This window comes from Stigmatopora nigra, chromosome 6 (genome assembly GCF_051989575.1).
Source record: "Stigmatopora nigra isolate UIUO_SnigA chromosome 6, RoL_Snig_1.1, whole genome shotgun sequence".
Taxonomy (NCBI): domain Eukaryota; kingdom Metazoa; phylum Chordata; class Actinopteri; order Syngnathiformes; family Syngnathidae; genus Stigmatopora; species Stigmatopora nigra.
In genome coordinates, this window is record NC_135513.1 from 5467350 (window position 1) to 5492874 (window position 25525).

Consider the following 25525-nt stretch of genomic DNA (forward strand, 5'->3'; position numbering starts at 1 on the left):
GTAGATTCAAGAGAGATACATTTCTCAGTTTTGAATTTTAATTCCATTTGTATTATATTTTTAGGGGGTGGTTGTACTCGTAAGTGTAGCATTCTGTCGCTAAATGACAGAAGCTATTTCCTCAATATCTACCAATAGTTACAAAAAAACTCTGCATTCCAAGAAACTAATATAGACAGAGAGAGATAGAGAGAGAGAGAGAGAGAGAGAGAGAGAGGTTGAAATTTGCACACTGACGACAATGCTCTATGTGAAATAATAGTTAATTATTTTTCATGAATTGACCAGGCCGGCGTGCTCAAACGACTTTTGACTGCAAGCTTGTGTGTTGTAATGCGATTGTATTATTATGTCTGGTTGATATAATGGAGGCTTGTCATTATTGTTGCTATGTCTCATTAGTGAAACTGGTAGAGCCATTGTGGGCATCTCTGGCAAAAGTAAAGTAAAATCTAATATGTAGAATAAACAGGAAAAATATCTAATGAATGGTGTAGCCCAAATCAGCGCAGATAGAATATTAAAAGTGACTTGTAACAAATCTACTTGGAAAACGTATGGTCAAGAAGTTACTCAAGTTACATGTAACAGGGTAAATGGAAACTCTCTCTCTGTCTCTGGTAATGGTGCCCTTGACATTCATCCTCAGTTCATCTTTTAATAGGTGTTTGTTCCAGATGCAACTCAATTTGCTCCAGATGTTAAAATTGAAATTGTACATTCAGAAGCATGGCAGGGACAAATGAATAGCACAAGAATGGTGCCTCTGGCTCACGCGCTTTCCTGGTATTTAAAAGAATAACAGGTCAATGATTGGGATGCCGCAGTTTTTATTCAGATGCAATGCAGCATCTCATCCAGGAAGCCCAATTTTTTTTTTCAGTGGTTTCGACCATTATTTCCCTTCTTATTTGAAGCTCCCCAGTGGCTCTTATAGGCTGACATTATATTATACATTTTTTTCCTTTACAGATTATTGTTTTTGCTGACCCATGAAAGTAACTCTGGGATAGAAACGTCTTCCCATCTTTCTTAATTCATGTCCTTGCTTTCCTATAATTTTTTTCACTCCTTCTGTGCTTCCACTCTGTAATCTATCTGTCAGCAACCCAGCTTCCTACATTAGGCTTACATTCAGCACCTTTCTGTCCCAGAGACTAGTGCTGCCTTACATTCACATATAAAATTCATTTGAATTAAGTAGTCCCAAAAGAAAAAAAATCCGACCCTCACCAACACAAACCCACATGTAGAAGTGGTTTGTGTTTACAAATTTAGATTCGTACAAGCATCAGTTGAGTGTGAGAAATTTTGGAGGAAGACTTGGATCTAAGGGGTACAACCTAGCCTGCTGCAGAGGAGTTAATTACCCCGTATGGTGAATAATTCATTACATTGTCAGTTTGAGTATCTGCGTATCCCTTAATATGTGTTGGCATGTTTTGAATGCACGTAAGCATGAAGACCAGAACTCTCCCAGTAAGCATTTTCTTACCCTGGGAAAGGCAGATTAAGAGGATTGACTTCGTAATGGATTAACCTCAGAAGTGTGTGTACATTATTTTGTGTGCGCTTTTGCATTTGCGTGTATGTGTGTGTATGTGTCTGCATTGAGCAGGATCAGCGGGTCCTGTGTATGAATTGATTAGCCCAACAAGCTCCTCTGGTTCTCTTTTAATGACCACGTCAGCACTTTTTCCACTATGGGGAGGATAAATGTTGAGCCGCCAGTTACACAAGCAAGACGCTACCCCTTTAAGATGGCTAAGCTGTCACTCAATCATCACTCAGTGCAGTACTCCCCCTTGGACTGCCGAAACCACGCTGTGTCAGTGCATCGAAGTTGATAGATGAAGCATATGTGTGTTACTATAGATGGACTGAGCTGATCTTGATGAAGTATTCATATGCCAGATGGACTGCCTTTTAGTTGCAACATCCTCTAAACAGACATGGCACTACTTTTTTAATAGCTTTGCACCTGCAACAGTCCAGGAATGCACATTTATGATAATATATACACATTTATTTCTTTTTAACAAGCGTTTGACAGAACAAATTGATGCACAATATAACCAATTAGCCTGTTGGAGACAACTATGCGCCCACTCCTGCGACAGTTCACCCTGTGAACACGTCGGAGTTTTATACAAACAAAAACACCCAGATTTACACAGTCCAGTGGGGGGTTGCCTTTGCATCCCTTTTGTCAGATCCCGCCAATATATGATGTTAAAAGCACACACACATTTGGACAGCGGGGTACCCACACATGGCTCAAAGGCTTAGGATTTTGAAATAATTCTGTGTGTGTCTGCGCACACACTGGAAGCTATTTTGCAGAGATAAAACGGTATTTAGATGTGAGCTGTGGAGTGTGTGGTACACCATGTCGGCTGATGTGTAAATGAGAAGACGTGTGAGTGAGGGAGGAGGCGACAGCGATCAGGGGGTGTCAAGCAGACAAAGTACATGACAGCTAGACACAAAGTGGTGGTTTAGTGTCAATGGTTAGCATCGGTTTGACTTTAAACAATAAAGGGGGAACTTTGTCAAAGCAAATTAGTAGAAATGTAATTTAAGTGACCTTTCGGTGTTCTACCTGTTTGTTGTACTTGTTGCCAGTCTGGCATCCATATTCTGAGCACTGGTCTGATCCCAGTGACATGGCGTCTCCATTTCCACTGCCTCCACTGCTGCAGCTGCTGGAGCCGGCGCTCCCGACGCAGACCCCGCTGCCAACAAATGTGTTGGAGGGTGGCAGTTCCTGAACTGCCTGATGTTTCTTTCCTTCAGCTGGAGGGGAGTGTGGTTGGAGGTTGACTGCTGGGAGAGGTGAGCTGGACTTGTAGTGCCTGGCCAAATCCGGGCTTGACTGGTGCCGTCTGCCACCACCCATCCGTGGGCTTCCGGGGTCACCGTCTACAGCGCAGTAGCGGGCCGCCAGACGCTCACTTGCGCCACTGATATCTTCCTCTTCATCATCATTGGCATGGCGGCGAAGTCCGTTCACAGTGACAATACCACTGTAGAGTGACCTGTCCGACTTGCCAGCTCCAGCTGCTGCGCCACCACCATTACGCTTGTCCCGTCGAGGTTTCCGGCCTCGGTCTGATCCGCTGCCACGACCAACCTGTGGTTGAGCCCCTGATGGACTGAAGAAATCTTCTTCTGGCTCTTTCTTGCCAGCCTCATAACCATTTTTGCCTTGAACGCCACATTGCCTTGCTGTGACTACTAGGAGGATGACCAGGATGACAGCTGCAGCTCCTGCCAGGACACCAATAGCGACGCTGAGACGCTGTTTACCTAATGCACGATCACTGTCTGGATCCCCTGCAATGTCCAGTGATAGTGGAGCAAGTAAGCTTCTGCTTACCTGTAATGAAAGGAACAAGAAATTGGCATCGTGTTAGAAGGGTGAATCGAAAATCAAGGTCCAAATCAATATATTTATTCTCTGCAAACTTTCTAACCTGAATTAGAATAAGATTCCTACAGCCTGAACTAAAAATGAGTAAATCAACCAGCTCTTTCACATACAGGCCATACACAAAGCAATTTGAATAAAAAGTGGTTCCTTAAACATCGAATCACTTTCCCTGACTAAAAAAGTCAATTACTATGGCTTTCATGATCTTTATCTGTTAAATTACAGGAAATTATATCAATCAGTCACCCCCCCCAAAGTAATATCTGATATTTTACTTTCTAAAATACAGGAGCTGGAAAATACAAAGCATTGTGCTGCACCTTCTATTGTGCCTGCTTTGACTATAGAGAGAAGTTAAAAATGTCATAGATTAAGAAAAAAAAGGAAGAATGCTGTTACTGTATATGAAAATGTAGTGAGATTAGTATTTCTCTAAGTTTTAAAGAAGGAAAGTTAAATGCCTGTGACTGTCAATCTGACAACATCTATTTCGAACAGGTGAGAATTTCTCACCTAGGTTCTCACCTGTTTGAACTTCTCCCTTCTAGGCAAAGATACAGGTGATTAAGAAACAAAAAAGGAGCCTGGGGTACTGTTTCTTGTCGAAACATGATACCTTCCTCATAACACAAAGTCCCAATTTAACCTATTTTCCTTATTGCCTGAACCGAGCAGAACTGCTAAAAATACATTTTATTAACTCCACTTTGTGTAATACATATATTTTTTACATATTTGTATTCAGTTTAAATCTCAATACCCAAGCCTACTTCCTGCACTATTTTATCTAGTCCGTAAAGAGCATTTCAATTTCGTTGTACAAAAGCGCATTGACAAAAGGCCTCAGAAGAGTGGTGGAATGCTACTTAATACATTGCATTGGATTTTTTTTTTTTAAATTCAGGCAGAGATTTACTATGGAACAGATTTCAATTGCCATCATTTTAAACGGGAAAAACTCTAAAAGCAAAACTAATAAGAGGTTGATCTGCTTTAAGAAGTATTCATTATTAGAGAAACTACAGGACTACAGCAAAAACATTTAAACTGAGTTGTTTGACATAATATTCAACACATTCCACTATGTAACAGACACTCATAATACACTATAGCTAAGAGGTTAAAAATAATGCATTGCTATGGTGTGGACAAGACATTGTGATTGCCACTTAAATTTGTCGCCAAAACAGAATTCCACACAGAACATTACACTTGTGTGCCACCAGATATAACCACTTAAGCCACAGGGCTCCCAAGAGATTATTAATATTATTTTTAAAAATCTTTTATTACCAAAGAGCATCTTCATCTAAATTAAACCCATCACTGTGTCGTATGTGCTCAGTTGGCCGAGATATACTCAGACTATATAATTTAATCGTAATGTCACTTAAACTAGATGTTGATGGACATTTGAACGTGTAAAGTCCAAGGTTTTGCGGTGAAAACATAAGTATCAATCCATAAAAAAGGACACAAAACACATAAATGGAAGAAAATGACTGCATCCCCATTACATGAGCTGTCTCTTTAACAGACAAAGCTGGTATTGTGAAGGAAAGTGTGGGAGTGGATTTATGATGGATTTGTTATCCTTATTTTTCCATGGAGATTTATAAGGATAGTGATGTGTAAGGCTCCAATACATTCCGGCTGTTTATGGGAGTCTGTTTGACTCATTATGTTTAACACTTAAAACATGATTTAATGATGAGTATTACTTTCCAGTTACAGTATCATTTCCACAGAGATCAATGAGAATACATAACCTACATTTTGTAATAAAAGTGTTGCTTCTTGATGGACTTTTTCTCAGTGCATGACAATGGCCTTTTAGTCAATATATCCTTTAAAAAGCTATCCTAAAACTGTTTTTTTTCACGGGCAACTGAAACAGAAACGAGGGCTTATATGTATGTCAGCACTTACATTGCTCCACAGTGTAATCTGACTGTTTGTTAGACACCTCATTACGTTGCCCTGACATGACTCTCAAAGCTCATGTGACAATTTTTTCTCTCTTGTCAAGGCTGGAAATTATATACTCAAGTAATCCCAGCAAAATTATGGTGGCATTCTAATAAAACTTTTCATGAATGAATTGAAGAAAAAGCGAGGATTAAGGTAAGCGGGGGGTCATGATTTTGCAGTACAAAAAATAAAAAATAAACATTCAGATCACCGATCCAGCTACTATGACCATAATACTGATCAAAATTCAAATACAGATCTCATTTGTAGCTGCGTGCATTCGCAACAGAGCTTGCAGTTCGGAGGTGTGAGCCATTATAATTAATTCATCACTTAATTATCCAGGTGGGGATTGTGTGAAGTGTCGAACCTTTGACAAGGCAAGTGTCAAGTACTACTTCTTTTAATGATGAAGGATAAAGAACCCTTACATCAACGTGTTTATACAGAGTTGCGAACCAAAAATACGTTTTTTTAACCACACACAGTGGCGTAAAAATACTTATTAAATCTTAAAATGACAAGAATAATATTTTTTTATGAAATAAAATGTAAATTCTTTCATTTACTTTTTATTGAATAAAAATAAGAGACTAAATGTGACACTCGCCATATCATCCATTCATTCAGAATAAAGGATATGCTTATTCTCTACATAAATATCTGTAAAAAATACTATAGCTTACTTAGGTTGTATAACAGTAAAAATATCTAACATAACCAGCTCAACATCACCATTGTTGCTAATTAACCAACACCAACTGTGCCGGTTAAAAAAAAAAGACCAATTTCCTGACATGATGCTGGGGCATATTTCCTGACTAATTACATCGGGCATCTTATTTGCCACTCAGTATGGCTTCAGTATGAGGTAGAGGTTTTAGCTCTTGACTGAATTTTACTCCATTACTTCAAAAAAGTCCCTCCCTACAACCATACTAAACTATGTCTATGGTAATAAAAGACACCATTCATACAAGCTTGGACACAGTTTAGCCTTTTGTTGGACTCAATGGTCCAAGTCACTTAGGCCCATTGTTTTTGATGCCACTTGTCAGCACTATTGTCACAACACTTAACAAATGTTCTGTTGTAATAGCCATTAAAGGTCTTTTGTTTTCCAATTTGGCCTCATAAATCTACTCATAAGTAAGAATTTTATCATTTTAAGGATGACTACTGAACACCCAGTGCTATGCCTTACATCTTCACTAAATTGTTGGCTTACAATATTTTTTATGGATGCAAAATTGTCTACAGAGGTGAGTTAAAAAATAAAAATCCCAGCATATAAAAAAATCAATGAGAAATCCTATGCAATCCACCTTCAGGTCATTTGTTAATTCATACATTGACAGACGAAGAACCATTTAAGCAGAGATCCAGAGATCTGCTTTAGGGGATATTAAGCTAGAATCTGTGGTCTGTTTATCCATCTGCTGAAAATGGGCACATGGATGCACATACAATGTGAATGAGAAAATGACGATTGATTAATTATTAATCCATTCAATTTCAGAGCCGCTCATCATCACAAGGGTCACAGGGGGTCCTGGAGCCTATCCCAGCTGACTTTGGGTACCAAACGGGGGCCACCCTGAATTGGTGGCCAGCCAATTGGAAGGCACGAGGAGAAGGACAACCATTCATGCTCACGCTCTTAACTAGGGGCAATTTTGAGTGTTCAATAGGCCCACCATGCATCTTTTTTAGGTGGTATTGTCCTAATTCAGAACATCTAATCAATCACATGAAATTTCTCCAAAATATTCAATTGGGAACATTCATACAAATGCCTATTGCTAACAGGGAGTGTCCTTTTCCTTTCAAATGTTTTTTTGCCATTTTAGTTCCTCACTATTCACATGTATGTATGTACATGACGTATGTACATTGGAAGACCTTTGCTTTGGAGAAAAACCTCTTCAAACTACACCACCTTGTGGGATAAAACAACACTCTTTTTGCAATAAACAACATCACCACATAATCTCTGAGCCGAATTAATTAGTAGTCAGTTCAATTTACTTGATGCACACCAGAGGGAATTTTTGTGGTCATTACTTTTCAGCATTTGTAGATTAACTGAGCATTTTTTCATGCATAACGGGGTGGGGATTTTGTTAATATAATGACCATAGGGAAGAAAAACAGGGAGGGAACTAGTACACAATCTTTGTTTGGAATTCTGTGGTTGTTCCTGTTGTAAAGGCAATTCTGTTATGTTTAGTCAATTTACTCTACAAGCCTACTCCTCTTTGTACAAAACTTTTTAGTTCCAAAAGACCGCATTATTTAATGGGTGCAGATGTTTTATTTTCTTCATGTACTGCTCATTCCGCTCGTAAAATGACTTATTTAGAGTTGAGCCTTGTTCTCAGGTACTTTGTTTTATGTCTGAATACTAATGCACGGCATGTGCAGCATGATACAACAGAAATGCCTAAATCTCATCAATATTCAAGCCTGCTATGGCAAAGCGACCCTGCATAAGTGCAGATTCCATTCACACTAACATACTTCAGCTGACTCTGGGAGGCCCAAACTGGGCCAGTCAGTCGCTCTCTCTGTTAATGCTTTGGGACTGCCGTCCTCTCTACCCCTCACTCACTCATACCACTCAGACACACACACACACACACTCGCAAACACACAAACAGACACCTATTTCCCTCAGCTCTGCCTTCAATGCACCGCAAAAGAAGAACCACTTCAGTAATAACTGTTATTTTAAACACCCCGGCACCAAGAGAAGTCATACTGGACAAAGAAAACCCTCCTGCAGGATTCAAACAACAAAGAAGTCAGCTCTGCCAATAGTCTTCAAAAGATAAATGGGATTCTTTATCTGGGACAAATATAGATACACTTAAAGTCCTAAAAATGGTAAAAAAATTGCAAACCCAGAGTGGAGAATCCATTTATTTAATTCTATCAGGAAAATAATAGCTTCACCACTTTAGTTTAAACCGCTACAATCAGTTTTAATTAGCACTCTCCCTTTTGTAATGCCTTATCAGTGTGGCCATTATTGGAATGGGTCAGAGGACAGAATCATGTCTGGCTATCATTACCATCGCAGTAGAACAATCTGCACAAACCAAAACAGTATAGATCATTGCTTCTTCTAACTAAGATTCTATTCATTCAAATTCTGCATACTAGAACAAGCCTTGTGAGCAGGTGTGGGTGCAATATTACATAAAAATCTTACCTGTGCGTCTACCAGGGAGGCATTCACCAAACTTTCATTGATGAAAACATGGACCAGGGCAGTAGCACACAACGAAGGGGTCCCGCTGTCATTGACCCTGACCACCAGGCGATGCAGACCTTTATGACGACGCTCCAGTGGCTCTGCCAGTGTGATAACACCATTGGAATGACCGATCTCAAACAATCTGAAAGGATTCCCCCCAACTAAGGCATAGTGAAGGTCTGAATTTGGACCCATGTCAGAATCGATGGCTGTCACGGTTCTTACTATTGTGCGGGCACTACTAGCAGGTGGGAGCAATGTATAGGACTCATTGGCTGGGGATGTGATGGAGGGGGCGTTGTCATTCTCATCGGTCACAAAGAGTGACACGGTGGCCGTGGCGGTTTTCCGAGGCTCTCCCCCGTCGACCGCACGTACTCGAAAAGTGTAGGTGGAAAGCTTTTCACGGTCAAATGACAAAGTGGAGAAAATGGTGCCTGTGTTATTCTCAATGGAGAATACCTGCTCTTGCTCCTGCTCTTCATTATCTCTCACAGTTTTATCCCCTGAGTCCTTCTCATCTTGTCCATCCATTTCAACAAAAAGGGTGAGTTCTGCATTCTCACCTTCATCGTCATCAGTCACAGTGACCATGCCAACTGGGCTGTTGGCGAGCAGATTTTCTTTCACATAGAAGGTAAAAACCTCCTGAACAAACTTTGGTGCATTGTCGTTGCGGTCAGTCACCTGAATGACAACAGTAGCTGAACCTTGTAGAGAAGGGGTGCCCTTGTCCTTCGCAATAACTTTGAGTTCATACCTCTCTCGCTGCTCTCGGTCCAAAACAACAGTAGCACGGATGTCCCCGTTATCGGGATCTATGTAAAATGGCCCGTTTGCAGCAGAATCCAGTGAATATGCAATCTCTGCATTCTTGCCACTGTCTGCGTCAGCAGCCACCACGGTGACGACCCTCTCGTTGGGGGAGTTGTTTTCTGCAAAGTGGACCTCTACGACACTTTGGGCAAAGATAGGGGGATGGTCATTGTAATCAACAACTCGCACCATCAGTGAACTGTTACTGGAAAGACTAGGGCTTCCAGAATCTACTGCCACAATGGTGACGCTGTACTCTTTGGTGACCTCGTAGTCCAGCAAAGCTGAGGTATGCAGGAAGAATTTTTTCTTGTTCCTGTGAGAAAAAATAAAATAAAGAATCATGTAGTCTACAGTATATCTATCCAGGGCCCTTTCAAGAGGTATTTAAAAGAATATACATGCCATTATACAGTCAACTGAGTGTTTGCATTATCCGTTACTAACTTTGCCTGACATTGTTTTCTTGTGAAGACCTTAAATAACTCTAATACTATAAAGCAAATATTAGCAAGTACTTGATTTTCTAATGCTTACTCTACTTTGTGTTTTCCTGACATTCACTTAAAGAAATTGTTTTACAACTGGCTTGAAAGCACTGACATTTGGAGTAAGCACTGTTTCAGTAATACTACTAAATGAGTCAGAAAACCCTTGACTTTATTGAATATTTATGATCTAGTTTTACAGATAGCGTGGCATTTTATCTACTCTGATTTTAAGTAAACGAATGGCTCACTTGAACTTGGATAAAAATGGGATAAATAACACTTGGAATGTACAATTTGTTAAAACACTTTTGGCAACAAAATGTGATGACTCTTTCCTTGACTTATTTGTATCGTAAAATTATTTTAGTCCATTATAATGACCAACCTAAGATTCCTGTGAATCTACATTTCACCTTTTTTTGACTCACCTGTCAAAGGCTTCATCTGCAGGTAATGGTGGGAGAGCTGTTTCACCCGCTGGTTTTAGCGTGAAAGGGACGTCTCCTACAACTGTACATGTCACAGCTCCGTTCTCTCCTTGGTCTCGGTCCGAGACCTGAACCAGAGCGACTGGGGTGTCTACCAGAACGTTCTCAGGTACCAATGCGGTTCCATCTCGTACCGGGATTCGCCCGATCTTTCGAATCTCTACAACTGGGACGTTGTCGTTTTCATCACGTACTGCCAAGATGACTGTGGTTCGATCAGTGCGTGGTGGCTGACCCCGGTCTCGAGCTGTGACTGTAAACCTCAGCTGGGCCACCTCTTCTCGATCGATCCTGTGAAGTACACTCAGCCATCCAGTTGCCTCGTCTAGTCGTAGCAGCCGCCTGACCGATTCTGTAGCCGCTCCAAAGACATACTCCACCTGCCCGTTCACACCAATATCACGGTCTGAAGCTCTAACTTGCAATACTGGTGTTCCTGGGGGTGCATTTTCTGCCATTTCCGCCTCATATGTTGGCCTTTCGAAGAGTGGACTATTGTCATTCACATCTGTTATGGACACTCGCAGTAGAGCTTGAGATGATCGTGGAGGATTTCCTCCATCTCGAACCCGCAGAATCAGTTCATAAGAGTCTTTTTGCTCACGGTCCAACGTACCTTTGACTATGAGTTGTGGTTGTTTTTCACCATCTGGTATATCTGCCACCTGGAGTTCAAACACGGTACTCCTGGCTCCTCCCACAATATCTCCACTCCTACCCCTCCTGTCTCCAAGGCCATCTACCCTACCGATGGGATTTCCTCCTGTGGTGCGTCTTGCCGAACTGGACCCGGTGGCACCCTCTTGGATCAGCTCGTACCTGTCTATACCGTTTCGTCCAAAATCTCTGTCCGTAGCAGTGGGAAGCAGGTAAAGTGTGCCTATAGGACGATTTTCCTCCACTGAGAGCTGGAGCACTGGTGAGGGGAATGAAGGAGTGTTGTCATTGATGTCTGTGATGACAACACGACCTTCAAACAAGTCCACCCAGCTTTGAAGGGGGCCAATCACTGACACCTCAAAGTCCAAGAAACACTCATTTTCATCAAAAATCATCTGGCATTGGGACATCTTCTCCCTGTCGATACGCCTCGGCCCTGTCGTTAGCTCGCCGGTCACATTGTCGATTTTGAAAAACTCAGAGCCACTCTCCAGAGCGAAGGTGACGTCCCCGCTGCCCGTACCAGCTGTGAGGCCCAGATCTGCAGCCACATTGCCTATTTTGACGTCAGGGGGACCTTCCTCAGCTACCCGGTACCGGAGAGCTGAGTGTGCACCTGGCAGCTGAGTCAGCAGCTGCAGCAGCAAGAAGACCACGAGGCTGAGAGCCTGCGCCGAGGAGTGCACTGCACCAAGTCTATGCATGGCTCCGTCCTGTTCCGTTTGCCTCTCTCCACAATGTTTTCCCCTTGAATCACTGGCTGGGCTGCTGTTTATATTTTTGCAAGTAGCCCACACGCGTGGTTGTTTGATGTATTCTTTCTTCCTTCTGACTAGCAGTCTTTGCCACCAATTGCTGATATGGTATAAATTCCTTCTTTCACCTCCTGTCTTAACAACTTATAATACAACTCAGTCTTGGTTCTGCTGGGATCTTCAAATCACGTGATATATATATATTGATATTGAAAGCCAACGTTCTGAGGAAAGAAGAAAAACAACAGACAAAGAAACCTTTGATCAACTGGCAGGACAACTTTAAATGTGATAGCAGTTAATACTCGTCACTTTTGATTATTCCAGTCACATATGGGACAGCAGTTTTTTTTTCTCACTCGCGTGTCTCACTTCACCTAAACTGCAATGCAGCACCTCCATCCACACAAAAGAGGAAGCGAGCTGCGCTTTCTACGTTGCCCACGGACAGTGCTAAGACAGACCAATAACGACAAGAAAAATCGGAATCACGAGGTCGTTTATAAGTATTTCTTGTTGACTTTTTTGTCTTACCTTAAGAGCCGACAGATGCCTTTGCTTTCTTTCCCCGCAGTGGCGGAGCAACGTGCCAAGCCATCGGATTCCGACGCGCAACTTGGAAAGGGACACTCTAGTTACCACTTTACTAATTCCTAATGGTTAAAAAGTAACAAAGCAACGGCTTGTTAATTTAATGCCTTCCTTGTCGAGCTGAAACGGGTGATCCCGGCACGGGCATCAATTACGAGCCAATTCTCGCCAGTTTAAGCATTGCTCTCCATGTCGGTAATGGACCGAGTGAAGATGCGTCTTTTTCCAGGAGTCCCGCATTCTCTCTCTCACCCAAGTTGCACCTCCTGTTCCTCAACCTCCTCCTCCTTTAGTTTTCCCCTATCACCTGCACGGTTGGGGAACGCTGCTGTCTGTAACCAGCGATGCTGCAGTTGCTGTCTCTCGATCTCTCCCTCTCTCCCTCGCTCTCCATTTCTCTCTCTCTCCCCCTCTCTCGATATCTCTCTCCCCCTTTCTCTCTCGATATCTCTCTCACTCTCTCTCTGCCTCTCTTTCTCTCTGCCTCTCTCTCTCTCCCTCTCTCCCTCTTTCTGCCCACTTCTCTACTGCAACATTTTCAAACTCATTCACTCATTTTGTGGGTCTTTGTAGGTTGCAGAGGACAGAACTTAACCCCTTTCTGTATCTCCATCCCTCTCCCCCTTTCCCCCCCTGCATGCATGCTGCCATATAGTGAGATTAAATGGTTTGCTGTCCCGGCTGCAGTCATTACACTTCTCTTCATCCATGCATGCTGGCCAAACATCTTTATTTTGATATTCATGAAAGAATAGGAGAGTGATGCAGCTTTGTCAGCCCGTTGTAGACCTCTGTCATATTTGTGCTGGTACAGCTATTTTGGTGGGGGGCTGGGGTTGCAATGGGAGGAGAGGGGGCATACAACAATGGGGAAAGGCTTCATTCATTCTTTGTGTCAAAGAGGCGTTCGTTGGCACACTTCCTAGTGGGAAATCATAACAGTGGCATGCTGCAGTAATTTATACTGGGCTTAAGCCTGCAGTGGCAAATGGTAGTTATCTTAGACAGTGTGTTTCAACACAATGCAGCCGTTTCTGTTATAGTGGTACATACCATCTTTGTAAAAAAATAAAATCATATAAAATCAGAATGAAATAAAAAAGGAAAGAAAATAAACCTATTTTTATTATTATTATTGTTTTTCAATTGCAATCAGATCCCGACACCATAATCCAAAATTATGTTGATATGGATACCATTCTGATTCATGATCTGATTTGTTTTCCCTTCAAGGTTATTCAGGCCCAACTGTTTGGAAAAATCCAGGGTACCACTGTAAATGATAATGAAGAATTCCTGGGACTTTGATTTCTTTTCTCAAAGTTTTGTTGCCTGATATCCAATAGATCACTTGGGGTATATGCCCTTTTTCCTTAAGACCTAATGATGTCCCTGAGCGGTGGTGCAAAATCTGGAAAAACAGTACACTTTCAAGTGCGAGGATGGATGCAAACCTATGAGCTTGCTTGGCATACCCATTAGGAATAATTTTAGGGAAGAAATAAGGAACATCCATCCCTACCTTGCTCTTTTACGGTTCATTTAGGGCTTGGCTTGTTGGTGTGTCCCCAACCAATTCTAAATCTCATGCGGAAATAATTTTTTGAGCAAAAAAGGCACCTTCATGGCAAAGTGACTGGCGCTAACCCCCTGTGCTGCTCGGTACGACCTTTTACGGCATTTATGGGCAGTTTTGGAAGAAAATTCATTTCAGTACTTCCACCCCTAACCTTGCTCTCTCATGGCTCAGGGTCTGTGACAAATCCTAGTTATGGAGAAACTCATTCTTTCCAGTCAAAGATCCCCAAAATAGAGCCCTTCGGGGAAGACTGACTGGCGCTATGTAAATATTAATGTTAGTTACAGTCATTTAACACAGATTATGTGCACTGAATGCCGCTGACTCTGTCTTAAAATGGAAATAGTACTAGAATTGTACATAGATGAAATGGCCATTGCTCAACAAAGGGGACCCCAAATCTATCATTAGCATTTTGTGTTTGTCGAGAAAATGCAATAAGACTATGGTGCATTGTTAAAGCACCCTACCAATCACATTTTGGAGTAAAAGCACACTCATACGTCTTAAAATACAATAAAATGGAAATTTGGACCGACCCAATAGCAATACTGCTCCATTTTTAATTGAGACATTTACATTTCGAGGAACAATAAATAAATATTTTATTGATGTCCCTTTTGCTTAGATTACAGCAGCTAGTCTTACAATAGGAATCCATTAACATGGCAATAATTGCCCACTCTTCCTTGCAAAAGCTTCAAACCAATCCCAACTATTTGATTCTGGTGTGTTGGTGGAGGAAGACATGGAAGTGGCTCTCGAGGACTGGAGTTGGCCACCCCTGGTGTAGAACGTAACTTTGTTTTTAAATCTATGGACTGCATGTAAACATATCCTAACTAATGTGGATGTATACAATATCCGACTTCCTGTTTGATCTCCTAGAATGTGATCGTGATTCTGTCTTTAATTGGAACGGGCTGCTCAGTGAGGAGCGCAATGCAGTCCCAGTCGGGCTGCTGCTGCTGCTGCTGTTATATTGAACGCTGCCGGAGCTTTCACGCTGCCACTCTGTTAAACCCCTCTCTGCATTTCTAATTTTTCCCATCAGGTCAGCCAGGCCCTTTTTAGGTGAAATCACTTACAGAAATCTATCAGAGTATCTAGTGTCAGTGACACACTGTTATTTACTAAGATAGAGTTTTGTGTGACCACTATAAGTAAGCTGTTTAAGCCTGGCAGAGGGTAAACACAACCAGACAAACTGCAGAGGTCGCACACTGCACAATCACATACACACTCAACATGCGTGCCGGGCAGAAACCAAGTGTGTATTGATGGTAATGGCATTAATGGGAAGCTATGCACAAATCGAATGAAGTAGGGACACATTTGCTGGTTCTCTTAGCTGTACAGGTTGATCTCAGATCATTTTTATTTCAGTGGGGACAATGTAAGCCAAATTTGCCCATTGACGTGAACCGTTTGTTTTTGTTTTCCCCAAATCATTAAGATTTGAATCATCTTTTATCAGCAAAAGAACTGCTTTTTCAATTTGCATATTGAATGTAAAGTGCATTTGTGTTTGTCTGTGTATGAGGGTGGGGGGGACTTAACCCTCATTGACTTCCTTCCCTGCTAAAGACCTAATCTAGTGTTTGTGCTGCAACAAAAGAGGATTGGAGCTTCAGCACATGGCCACTGAGGATAAGTGTAGAGGAAATGAAGACAGCGACGTATTTAATAGCATTTAGCAACAGCAGCTGATATTCAAATTAAGTACTGGATTTACTTGATGTCTTGCACTTTGTTTGTGTCTATAATACATCTGACCTACAGGCAAAAGTTTTAAGGCATTGCTCATAGCTTAGGTGTATTTTTGCGTCTCTGACAGTCTAGCACTACATTCCTTTGACTTTGATGGGGCAACGTGGGATCAGGGCCCGTTTACATGGTGAAGCTTCAACCGAATCAACAGAAGACATCCTGGTTTTCGTGGACACAATGACAATTTTCATCCAAATTACGTCATAAGAAATAGATATATATATCTCCAACTATGCAGATGAAGGTTGTGCATAGCCATGCAGATGAGGGAAGTGCAGTTTGACAATGCCACAGCCTTTACACACACTTTGAAACCCCCCAAGTGGCCTGTCCATAGCCCTCTACAACGGTTTGCCACCAGCTTTCAAAAGTGGACTGCTTTTTAGATTAAAAAAAAAAGATGTGGCATTGACTGATAGGGGAACAGTTTAAGGTCGGCCATGGCACAAGTGGTTAGTTGAGTTGTCCTAGGGCCGAAGGGTCAGCGATTTAATTCCAAGCTATGACAGCCTGCTGTCAAAGTTCTTTTGGGCATGCCACTGAACCCTGGTTTGCTCCAGTAGGTTGGCAGCACATTTCAAAATGGCAGCAACATTAGTGTGTAGAAGGTGCCACCTGATGTTGCAGTGGTTCACTCGCCTGACTTCGGTGCGGGCAAGCCTGGGATCGTTTTCCACTCAGTGGTGGATGGTTTTACCGTTATGTTTTTAAAAACTACATATAGTTAAAACATGCAACTACAATAGTTAACATGTAAAACATATTGTTTAATTTTAATTTACGATACATGTGTTCATAAGTGAATCACTTCTGTAATCAATAAAACATGTATTTATATAAAAAAGAGAAAAATATTGTCATGTGGTGGGGGCCTTTCCTTCTTCACAAATCCAGTGGCTGTTGTGCAAATTGACAGTTTTTTTGTCAATATGTTTCTACCATTAAGGTTACACGCTGTACCTTTCAAGGGTGTAATGTTGCTCGATATATATATATATTTTTCGCACAGTTGCATGCAACAGAAATCCATACTGGTCTACAACCAAAGCCGTGCAGCGACGACCAATCTTGCAACAAAACATAGTGGAATGATCCCAAATCCTTTGCTTATCCCCCAACGCAATCCTCATGTCAGGTGGGATATGTACAGCCTCTGGCTTACTCTAGCACATCTGCTCACGTTTTTATCCCTCTCTTTATTTACACCTTTAGGCTCTTAAGGTATCCTACTGATGTAATGTAAGTGTGGCCAAACACTAATCCTCTTTGAAAAGCATGAACACAAATGGCACTTGCTTTATTACATGTCTGTAATGACAAACAGTACTTTGTAAGCTGAGGGTTTAAATTGTACTGGCAGCAAAAAAGAAGAGAACAAAAATAGCCTTTGTCCTGTTAAATAGTGCTTTAACCAATTCTTTGCTAGATTAGTCATTAACTGACTTAGTTATTATCTGATCGAAACAGGCATTTTAATTTTGCTTGCGTGAAAGGGAATTGTAAGAGTAAAAGGCATACTAATATCAAATGAACGGAATCATTTCATAAAATTACCTTAGGAAGTCTTCATCTTGTCTCGTTGATAAATGAGAAATAATTTGCACCACTCTAATTTATTCTCCAGAATGATCTTTCAATATTCTTTTCTTTTCAACCCCCCACCCCCCCTCTCTCCTCTCTCTTCCCTCTCTTCTCTCTCATTTTCTCTCATTTTCTCTCCCTCTCTCTTCTCTCTCTCATTTCAAATCAATACAACTGTGTAATTGATAAACCTGCAAACAAGTGACATAATGATAATGAAAGAGTGAAACGCATTGTGTAGTTAAAATCACAGTGTTACACAGAATGGAAAAAAATGTGTAAAGCTATCTGCCAGCATAAAGTAAGAAACTGAGTCTACTGCAAAATTAATGACATTTTTTGCCCCGGGGTCAGAAGACTCAGAGGCAGAGAGAATTGGCCAAATAAATAAAAAGTCAAAATAAAACTATGAGGCAAATGACTGGGGACAAGCAGAAATACGCTAACATACACATAATCTAACAATAGCAAAAACAACTGCAAAATGGACCTAATATTAAATTTTTCACAGTTGTGCTGTTATTGTATGTTTTTCTTCTTTTCATTTTGACAGCACATCATACTTTTCCATATCAGTCAATCATATGCTTCCTCATCTCTTACATAAGCATACTTATTCTTATTTTCTTAGTACAATTTATCCTAAAAAGCAAGGCATCTGTTTTTTTTTTTTTTTTTTTGAGACATCACCTCATGGTTATTAAGCAGTGTTTGTTGACTATTTTTTGTTGTGTTTGCTGCTGAACACCTGATTTGCTCTCTTGGAAGATTAATTAGTTTTTATTTCCTATCTATCAAGTTGACAGTTTATTGATACCAATGGTCGGATTGAAAGGTTTGCATTGACTAAGAAGGTTCTTATTGGTGAACATACAATGAGTATTCTACAACAAAACAAAAGAGACAGCGTGTGTGTAGTAATTGTGACCTCTTTGTGTGTCAAAACTTGGCACTTATGTTCCTAATCAGATTTCTCTATTATTGTGTTGACCAGCTGTCCCATCATGCCCCTGACACAGCGCAAAGGGTTTCAAAAATGCTGATAGCCTGAAAAAGCAGCTTAGTCATTCCTAATGAAGATCGGGAAGCCTTTCCTCCTCCATTTTCCTTCATCATCAGAATAAGAATCATGCTGGCACAGGCAAATACACGCAGAAAATGTGAACGAGGACCAAGGTTGTCAGAAAGTTAGATTTTTCCAAACAAAAGGTGAGGCCAGAGTTGATTTTTACTTTCTCACATCTTTGTTTGCCGAGATCTGGTTTTCCCTGTCAGTACAACAGTCATGTTTTCTCCGGAATAGAAAATGAAGCCAAATATTCCATCATTCTACTTACACAGCTGTTGAAAGAATATGATTACTTTATAGGGATTTATTTGGAAAACAAAGAATTAAATGGGAGAATGGATTGAAGGATAGACTATTCACTACTAATGTATTTGTTTATTCATTTGTTAATTTTTAACCAATATTTAGCGCTACAATGAAGCAAGCCATTAAGAAATACGTCCATTATAATTTTCTACTTCGGTTTATAGTACGAAATACATGATTATCATGAAGGAGTCCGTTTTACATTGATATGCATTATGGATCATATCGTATTGCTCTACCTAAAACTACACTTACACGTTCTTAGATTTTTTTTTCTGTTAAGCCCATAATAAAGGACCAACACTGTACAATTCGACATTGGTTGTTGTACATTGACCGGAACATAGACACAAAACCTTGGTGGTACAGTTCAGGAAATTAAAGGATGATCTCCTTTGATTTGGAAAAAAAGGTGGATGAGCAGATTAAGAACTGCAATGAAAGTGTTGTAATCTTGGCAGCGCTGATCTCATTATTTGCTACTTTTCTCCTCACACCTGCCTAGACACTCTGTTTCACAATGTTTCCTCTCTTCATTAGAGGCGATCTACTGCTGTGCACTAATGCATGTTCTCAACTCTTGCTCATGTCCTCCCTGTTTGTGTGTGTGTGTGTGCACATGCACAGACGGCCATATTTTCTGCTTCTGATTAAACTCCTGCCGTGAACCGATACCAATTGTATTCTTCGCAATCTCACCATGTTTTTGACCTTTCTGTCATGTGAACACGTGTTGGTGGCGGGTTGCTGATTGATGGCATTATTACTCAAAGCTTTTAAGGGCCAGTAAGGAGAGTAAGTGAACAAACACACCTGGCTGTTAGTGCTTCATCATCATGAATTAACACACTGATGCACTCTTCCTCACTTTTACCAACACCAACATAGGTACTTCACTGTTGCAATCTTCCAAATCCAGAGAGAGAAAGGTTTAGATGTCCAGCTCCATCTAGTAATGAACCAAAGAAGTGAAACATAAATTTACAATGCAGTACATAAATTGCAATTGTATTTGTTTTAAGGATATGCTCCGATTTGATTAATTAACTGCTACTGCGAACTACTGTTTGTTTGTACCTGGGTGGTAGGGCAGTGGTTTGAGTGCCCTGCTGGAGGCAAGGGTTCGGTTTCCATGTGTGGGTTGAGTCAGGAAGGCCATCTGGCGTTAAAAAAAAACCCAGTGTGAAATCCATTATTCAAATCAACTATTATGTTTTTTCAACCCCTGAGGGCAAAGGACGGATGGACTATTAAACTTTGCCTTATTTTCTCAGTTTATAAAAGCATTGCATGCTGAGCCAATCTAATGCTTGAAATAACCCATCGTATATTATGCTGTCAGGGAATGTCAGTGAGGGTGGTTATTATTCCAAATACATATATCAAGTTACTGAATAGTCTTCATGTCACCCCAGGTTTATAAAAGCATTGCATGCTGAGTCAACTTGATGTCTTAAACAATCAATTGAAAATAATGCTCTTAGTGAAGGTCGGTTATGGTGGTTATTATTAAAAATACATTCATATATATCAATTTACTGAATTGTGTACATGTTATCCCAGGAACGGAAAGAGGCCATATTGGTTTCATTCTTTTCTTACAAACATTCCCACCATTCTAGACCCACAGCGCTTCTCTCTATCTCCACGAGCTCCATTTTTGCTGATTGCTTTGCCCCATTAATATTTCATGTGTAATGTGGCTCTTTTGGATCGTGTGAGCATGTGTTTGTGCCCCTGTGCATTTTTTGTGTGCACGCAGATACACACACACACACACACACACTCACACATGCACACTTTGTGTATGTGCCCCACAAGATCATATTGCGCACTCACAGCTGTTGGCTCTTCTCAGTTTGGTTGTGATCTGTCTACCTATCAGCCTTCCACCTCTCCTTCAGTTTCACTTATATGATTCCCTTCTTGCAAGTTTGCAAATTCATCAGCATCCATCCTCTCATCCATCCCATTCCATTTATTATAAACTCATCCAATAACCCCTACTTACCTATCTTTTTCATCGCTGGTATCCTTGATTATTTTAAAGCATTTATTTATTATTATTATTGAAATGTTAAGTATTGTAAACCAAATGTAGTCTCAATAAAATGACTATCAATATTAGATGTTTTTTCTTCCTTGTGTAATGGCTACCTGGCATTGAAATTGATGTATTATGATGCTATCATTGGAAATATACAGCATTTTTGTATCAATTCATACATGATTGTCAAGTATAAAAAAAGTATTTTTTTTTTAGTTAAAGTGAGTTATCAAAGTTTTTTCTAAATATGTTACTACAGCATTTTCCATTCTTATCAAGAAGATTATTCAGTGGGAACATTAATTCAATGGACAGGTAATGTAGATACTTTGATACCTACATGGTAGGTGTTCTTCGGTGACAGAACCCTTCTCAATTCTTGATGGAGTCCCGTAAAGTGATCGAGGCTGCAGCAGCAGGCAAGTGACAATCTCATATTGGACAGGACTGTGTGATATGGCCAAAAGACATGCTCGGATCGAGTTCAGCCTGTCTGGAAACTGACAACTGATAGGAGTACTAAGAAAATATTAAAGAAAAAAGAAAAAAAATAGGACAGTAGAGAAGTGTGGACAGTAAAATATCGGCATGGGCCATTTGCTGAGCTAGGTTTCACATGTTAAAAAAGCCACCATAGCTTAGTCATTCTATTGCATTTAATTTTAGATGGTTTACATTTTTTCTCATAAATTATGCTTAAATGGTGCTTAGTGGAGAATATTGAGTTAATGCGGGTATAGTTTGGTCAGGTTGCGAGAAAAAAAACAAAGTCCCCGAAACAATGATAAAGCGTGATTATAGATGTCCCAAAGTTTGTACTAAATAATGTGAATGGATAAAATATATTTTCAAATGCGTACATGACCTGTGTGTACATTAGCTCAGTTCCTCTGTGGGCTCAGCCATATAATTGGTTGTGGATGAGCGCTCGGGCTGGCACAGAAACATTTCCGCAGAAGGTTGTAGAGCAGTAGGCATGCAGTGCTGACAGCATCTGCCCCTCTGCTGTTGCCAGGGCTTCCACACAAATGCTCTTAAGTAGATGGACTCCCCTACAAACACGCTGATACCCGTGCTTCTACATAGTGACATGAGATTTCATCCTCATCACTCTTTGCAGCTGCTTTTTCCTTTATACCATTCAGTAATTCTTTAGGTGTTCGTGCTCATTTTTGTTGACAAATGTAACCCTCTTTAATATGAAAAATTCTGGAACCCTCCACTTCATTGGACTTTTCTCAAAGCAATCACACAGGGCAAGCTGAACTGCTGTGGCTCATCTTAGACCTTGTGCTTTCTCCTTTCCACTTTAACTGCCCCTTTGCCCCTGTCCTCTTGACATATGCACTCACACAAGCCCACCCGCACTCTCAAACGCATGCACACATACATGCACACCCACACACCTACACTTCAAACAGCCACACTTAGGTTGTTGTGACTGGGCCAAGAGATCCTGGCATTACTCAAACCTTGACCCCCTACCGACAGATGAATAGCTTTGCACCGCAGAGAGTTTGTGTGTTGGATGCGTGTGTGTTTCTGCACCCGTATAGGTAGCACTGCAACATTACAACTTCCTATTTGTCATTGAGTACATATTGTGTACAGCTACAGTATGTGGGTGTCTAAGGCTGTAGTCTGGATGATCAATAGTAGGTCACCGTACAATATTATCGTAAATATTTGGCACTGTTTTACGGTGGAGAGGTGACAGAACACATGTATTACAAGGAAGCGAGAACAACATAAAAAACAACAACAAAAGACAATAAAATTGTTTGGCTGTTAATTGCTTTGGCATCACTGCATTACTGCTTTTAATAATTTATTGATATAAATATATCATAAAATGAATAATTCAAATATTTCTGCATATATGAACATAAGCGCCTGAGATAGTTTTCCATGCAGTGTAACTCTTCTTCAAGCTCTGTGCTTTTGGAGCCCTCTGGACATGTTAAGCTGTGTGGTTATGGCTTTTATAGCCTTCTATATTTACATCAAGGGATTTTATGTCTATTTATTAGACTCTGTCTTTTCTACATACAATATGCGCACACACTTGCATATGCATGCAGACATGCATAGGCCTCAAGCGGTTAAAACCCAAAGCCTGCAAATCATTATCATCATCATCATCATAATTAAAAACATCAAAATTATCAGCATAATCACAAAAGGCAATCAGTGGCTTACAAATTATGCTAAGGGATAGTGGGGTGGTGCCCCACCAAATCTATTTTATTGTAAGATCATGAATATCTCCATTAGAAAGTCTAGTTAAAAAAAAGGAAGAAAAATATTTAGGAGTAAACCATTCATTTATCCATTCATTTTACGCACCGCTTATCCTCTTAAAGGTCACAGGAGGTGCAACAGCCTATCCCAGCCAAGTATGAGCACCAGGCGGGGTACACCCTGAATGGGTGGCCAGACAATCGCAGGACACAAGGAGATGGACAATCATTAACCCTCATATTCAAATGTTGGAGCCCTCAAGAGCATTCAACCAGCCTTAGTTATCATCTAGTTGTAGATACAGAAGATATGTACAGGTGAAAACGGTTCTGCCATCTCCTCCAAAAGATGAAGACACTTGAGGAACTTATAAAGCTGTTAGTGTTATTATTGCCCTTTCTGTAAAATCTCCAGTATGCACAGATTTGAAAGTGACACGCACTCTCACACACGTTCTCCCCCAACCTCTACAACCCCCCCATTTGCCACACACACCTACATGCCCAACATCCTGACAGATGCTCACAAGAACTGGACATAAATTATAGATTACGTTCCCACCTAGCACTTGTTTCGAAGTCAGACATAGTTGCAGGTTAAAATGCTGACACTGTGTTTTAGCATCTCATCTAGCGTTGGGAAAAGATTATGGTCGAAATGGCACTTTGATACATAAACAATAACATCGGAATCATGTTAACTTACTGGTCACAAGTGAAAATACCTCGTTTTTAATACGTGACGTGGGAAGAAATTGAATTGACTGCTTTTTTTGGCATTAAATAAGTATAGTGAGTTTGCTCAGTGAAAAGTTGACTTGAACTTGGTACAGTACATTTGTCCCATATTTTGTGCCGATGCTTACAGTTACATTCTCAGTTGCTACTTGGTGACATACAAACTCCATTCAATTAACAACAATTCATCATTGTTCTGCATGAGACTTTGGCTTGTTCCGCATTTGAAATGCAGTAGGCAATTTTAAAGAGGAATTTTACGAGGATGTATACTGATCTGCTGACTGCAGCATCTTTGCATTAACCCAAGTTCTAATTATAGAAGGCGTGTGAACACATGGGACTGGTCTTTGAATGTGTATGTGTCTTGACTGCTAATCTCCCTCCGCTATGGGGTGTTTAATGTTGTGCATGTTGTACTGCCATCAATCCGTCAATTGCGTGAGTTGCATGTTTATGTCCTTATCTCGCCACATATTTCCCACATGCTTTTTGGTGCATCAATTGAAGTCATGTGTACATGTTTTTCTCCCTTTTTATCCATTTTGAGTATTAAAAAGGCAAGAATGTACGATAGGAATGGACTCAAAATAAACCTGTAGACAGTTGTTGGAGTGAGGTTGGACTCTAGGGAGTCATTCAGTGAAAGGAGAGGTGAGGAAGAAGAGGGTTGGTTCACACCAAATGAGGGGATGTGCAAAAAGGAAATGCAAAGCTTGGAGACAAAAAAAGTAGCTCATTTTATTGAAGACTAAAGACAAGTACTCGTCTACATACTGTTTTTCCATGAAGTCACACGCCATCCCCCAAAACCTGTTATCCCATTAAATCATTGGTTTAAAGAATGCAAAGAATTACATGAATTATTATTATTATTATTTTACAATTTCAATAGTTACAGATCTATATGAATCCTTATAGTTTAGCTTTTGAATACTGTTTAACAAATGTTTTTATTATTTAATTTGTGTGGAATATTCTGTCAAAATATAGTCAAAATGTGTCAAGATGACACAGGGGTAAGATTGTTCTCTCCATGGCCCAATGTCCCAGAGATGTCACTGCTCCACTTGAGAGGTGTGATATAAAGCATGACTCAGCAGATAAAAAGCAGAAACCCTTCACACTGAAATCTGTCCACCTCATCAATAAATGCTGCCTGACTCACAGAGCTGGCACATTTGCAAGTCGTCTAAAGTCAAATGTAACAGAATTTGCAATAACATTTTTATACCTATAAATTCAAAGCAAGTCTTCTTATGTTCTTTACAAAAGTGCAGGTCTCAACTGTGATTGAAATATTTTTCACCTGTAACATCAATAAGTGTAACCATGTATTGACATTCATTTTATCCCTTGGACAATTTTGTAATCGAAAGAAATGTCTACCTTCTTCAGCTATTTCCTGCAAACGCAAAACAAATCAAGATCTTATCAAACAATATTTGACAGGCATAAGTGTTAAAGGTAGAGGAAAAAAAATCCATATGAGATGGTAAATTGCAGTGAATAGCAAATTATCTGTGTATTATTCAATATTTATTATTATAATTAACAATTCAAGATTTGGATTGACTGTTTCTCCCTCTGAAGACATAAAACAAATGTGATGTGTGGATGCATTTGACAAAGTTACTAATCAAAACTATACATTGATATGATAGATAAAAATATGAACAAAATAAATGACTGAACACCAGCCGGATGTTCTTCCCAACAGATGTTTTTGGT

The 25525-nt window shown here is 40.3% G+C and overlaps 1 protein-coding gene across 4 annotated transcripts in view; it reads right to left on the reverse strand.

The window, feature by feature from the left end:
- pcdh7a (protocadherin 7a) overlaps positions 1–25525 on the reverse strand; it is a 121676-nt gene that overhangs the window by 25301 nt on the left and 70850 nt on the right. The window contains exons 3-8 of one of the 4 annotated variants that reach the window (XM_077718604.1): positions 21157–21335; positions 19847–19928; positions 19583–19718; positions 10399–12097; positions 8619–9795; positions 2603–3379 (exon numbers count right to left, since the gene is read on the reverse strand). In XM_077718604.1, coding sequence (XP_077574730.1) covers positions 2603–3379; positions 8619–9795; positions 10399–11822 — 3378 coding nt within the window. In that variant the 5' untranslated portion in view covers positions 11823–12097; positions 19583–19718; positions 19847–19928; positions 21157–21335. Of the gene's footprint in view, positions 1–2602; positions 3380–8618; positions 9796–10398; positions 12098–12407; positions 12872–19582; positions 19719–19846; positions 19929–21156; positions 21336–25525 lie in introns of those variants that run through there. The other 3 variants (XM_077718603.1, XM_077718602.1, XM_077718601.1) reach the window with 3 other exon arrangements.